Here is a 3,375-nt window from a genome sequence, read left to right as displayed (position 1 = left end):
CAGGAGTTTGAGACCAGGCTGGGCAACATAGTGAGACCTGTCTTTAAAAAAAGAGAAAAAAAAAAGTTTTAAAAAAAGAATAATAGAAATCCTAATGTGAATATGTGTTAGGCCCTTCTCTATTAAAAGCAAAGGGAATCCCTTTTCTTTTCTTTTTTTTTTTTTTTTTTGTTTGGGACAGAGTCTTGCTCTGTTGCCCAGGCTAGAATGTGGAATGCAGTGATGTGATCTCGGCTCACTGCAACCCCCACCTCCTGGGCTCATGCAATTCTCATGCCTCAGCCTCCCGAGTAGCTGAGATTACAGGTGTGCGCCACCACACCCAGCCAATTTTTGTATTTTTTTTTTTTTTTTGGTAGAGATGAAGTTTCACCATGTTGGCCAGGCTAGTCTTGAACTCCTGACTTCAAGTGATCCTCCCGCTTCGGCCTCCCAGAGTGCTGGAATTACAGGCATGAGAAACCATGCCTGGCCCAGGAATGCATTTTCAAAACTGATTACTTACTAATTATTTTACTGTTGTCACTATCATACCCTCAAGGGTATTTATGCCTACTACACCTGTATGATGGAAATGCTATACAATGGTGTCTGCTGTTCATCTCTTCCCAACTGCACATTCAATGACTTCACGTTGGTAAGAGTGAAATCTGAAGTCAGAGAATTTACATCACAGAAATTGGCAGATGCTAAAATCCCCCACCCTCCTTTGTTTCTGGAGGGCCAGTTGTTACCAGCACACTATTGGGTGTAACCCTAAGTAGAGAAGAGAAATTCACAAGCTTGATGAATCCTTCCCAGTTTTCAGCCCAGGCAGACGACTCAGCACCAGCCTGCTGTATGGATCAAGGATCTGAATGTGGTCATGTGCACACACTCTACACACCATGCACAGAAAGATACACACAAATACTAAACACACACATGCATCACACTCCCCATACACATCTTGTCTACAAACCCCCACATATACAACATACACACAGCATATAACCGACTACACATGCACCCCATAGCAGCCCTTCAGTCAGCAGGTGAATAGTTTGAATAATGAGAAAAACAAGCAAAAGAATGACAACCTGACTGATCAAATTCCTTGATGTCTGAGCACCTTCACCTTTACTCCCTCCTCATCCTCTGTGATCCACCCTTCCCCACACACCCCGACATCACACTGCAAAGTCAAAAGTCTCAACTCCCACAGGAAGCACCAAACGCACTGATCCCATTTCAGTCCTGCTGGAGGCCCTGGCCACATGGCTCCCCATCCCTGCTCTGTACCCAGCTCTCAGGAGACTCCAGAGCTGAGTCGGACTTTGGCCTCTTCCCAGATCCCATAACAAGGAGTTCCCTGGGCAACTCCACCCATCTGACCACTTCAGCTGCCACCAGATGCTAGTAAGTCCAAACCTCGTCTCCAGCCAGACCCTCTCTGACCCCACACCCATCAGCCTTCAGACATCTCTACTTGATGTCCCCCAACTCCTTAGACAAGTCCTAAACAGCCTTTCCCCCTCTCTGCCCCACACTGTTCCTCCCCGTGTTCTCCATCCCCACCTATGCCAGAGGCTGGTGCACAGGAAGCATTCAATGCACATCTCATGGAGAGAGGAAGAAATCATGTAAATCCCAGAAAGAGAGGAAAAGCAAACTTCCTGGTAAGGCAGATAGAAAGTCTTACCCCATTTTACAGATGAGAGCCCAGAGATTCAGTGGAGTGAAGAGGCCAGCCCAGGAGCAGCACCAAAGCCGGGGACTGTGAGGTGGAGGGAGCCTGAGCTGGGGGCCGCAGGCAGCAGCAACCAGGCCAGGGCCAGCCCCGCAGGCTCAGCTCTCACCAGCCCCAAGCGAGGGGTTAGTTACAAAGAAAAGGAAAAGGCGTTCCTGATATGCGTCCTGTTTCCTCTCCTCCTCCGGGCTTCTCAGGCCATGGAGGGCGGATGTCCCCGGGCTGGCAGCACTCTGCCTGTACACAGATGGGCAGTGGGTGAGGGTCTCCCCAAAGATGCTGAGGGTCTCCCTATACCACTTCCCATTCCAGCAGTCCAGCCTGCATGAAGACAGGGGCTCACCAGAGTGACCCATCAAGATTCCCTTCCAGCCTGGGGGAGCCCTTACCCCTTATCCGCAGTGGGTACTTATCACAGCCAGGCATCTCCTGTCCATCAGAGGATCCCAGACAGACACCTTCACCAGGAAGGCTTCTATGTCACCCTCACTTAAAGCAGGGGGCCTCCTTACAGTCTTCTGTAAGGAGTCTCCTGTCTTCCCTTCCTCCCTGCCCCACAGCAACCAAGTTCATAACTGCCCAGCTCCATGCGTAGCTGCTGCCTGTGGGACCTGGCCTCCCCATGAATCAGGTAGGGGAAGGGGTCAAAGGTGAAGGGGTCAAAGGTGAAGGCCATAAATGGGGTTTCTTGAGTAAGCCTCCATCAGACAGGGGTCCTTCCTGAGGACAGAGGTCAGGGCTCCTCTCTCAAATAGGGAATCTCTCCGAGGGAAGTGACCGCAGCTCCCCCATCAGATTGGAGGCTCCTGCAGGATGGAGACCATGCCTCATTCCTCAGACACACGGCTCCTAGAGGACAAGAGGACTGTGTCCCCTCTGTTACACAGGCAGTCCCAGGAAACAGAAGCCACGTTGCCCCATCAGACAGGAGTGTCCTGGAGGTCAGGGCCATGCCTCCTCCATCACACTAGGAGCTCCCAGAGGGCATGATCCCCATCTGCTCCCTCTCCCCAGAAGTTCCCAGGACAGACTTCAGCTCAGTCTAACACACGGGGAAGGGCTTCCCTCTGGAGCCCTTGCTCACACCCTCCCCTGCCCAGGGTCCCACTCCAATTCCCCATTTATGCTCTCCATTGAACTGAAGCCACCATGCCATATTTATGACAGCTGTGTGTCTGGACAGAGGCCAGCACCCTCTGGAGAGACAGCAAGGGGGCAAGAAGGGGATCCCTGACAAGAGGATCCCAGGACAGACCATGGCCCCAGCTCTGGCTGGATGTGACCCAGATGAGTATCCACACCTGCCTCTGCCACTAACTGGGCAAGCCTCTTACCCCATGGCCACGGATAGCACCATCCCCATCATCAAACTTTATCAGCACCCACTCCTGGCTAAAGTGGAATAAAGCATCAGGGACAGGGGATAGCAGGCCCTCCCTTAGTCCCACTGTGAGGACAACACTAGCCCTCCCTGGGTGCCGGCCCTGAGCCTGGTCCAAGCAACCTCCGCAGTCGTCTTTCCTACTCACAGCAGCTCCAGGGAACCGCTATTAGTTAGCATCGATCCACAAAGTACTTTGCCGACACTTTATGAGCTCAGTCTCACCAGAGGCCCCAGGGACCATGAACAAGAGGCAGAAACCAAG

At 52.0% G+C, this 3,375-nt stretch overlaps 1 protein-coding gene across 1 annotated transcript in view; it reads right to left on the bottom strand.

Moving 5' to 3' along the window:
• Positions 1-1,836, bottom strand: part of ARRB1 (arrestin, beta 1) — a 45,176-nt gene extending 43,340 nt beyond the window's left edge. The window contains exon 1 of the mRNA XM_012002035.1: positions 1,682-1,836. Within this exon, the coding sequence (XP_011857425.1) occupies positions 1,682-1,686 (5 nt within the window). The 5' untranslated portion in view covers positions 1,687-1,836. The remainder of the gene's footprint in view (positions 1-1,681) is intronic.
• Between the last annotated feature and the right edge of the window lie 1,539 nt (positions 1,837-3,375).

The sequence above is a fragment of the Mandrillus leucophaeus genome, unplaced genomic scaffold (assembly GCF_000951045.1).
Source record: "Mandrillus leucophaeus isolate KB7577 unplaced genomic scaffold, Mleu.le_1.0 Scaffold674, whole genome shotgun sequence".
NCBI lineage: Eukaryota > Metazoa > Chordata > Mammalia > Primates > Cercopithecidae > Mandrillus > Mandrillus leucophaeus.
This window is presented reverse-complemented; position numbering and strand designations above follow the sequence as displayed.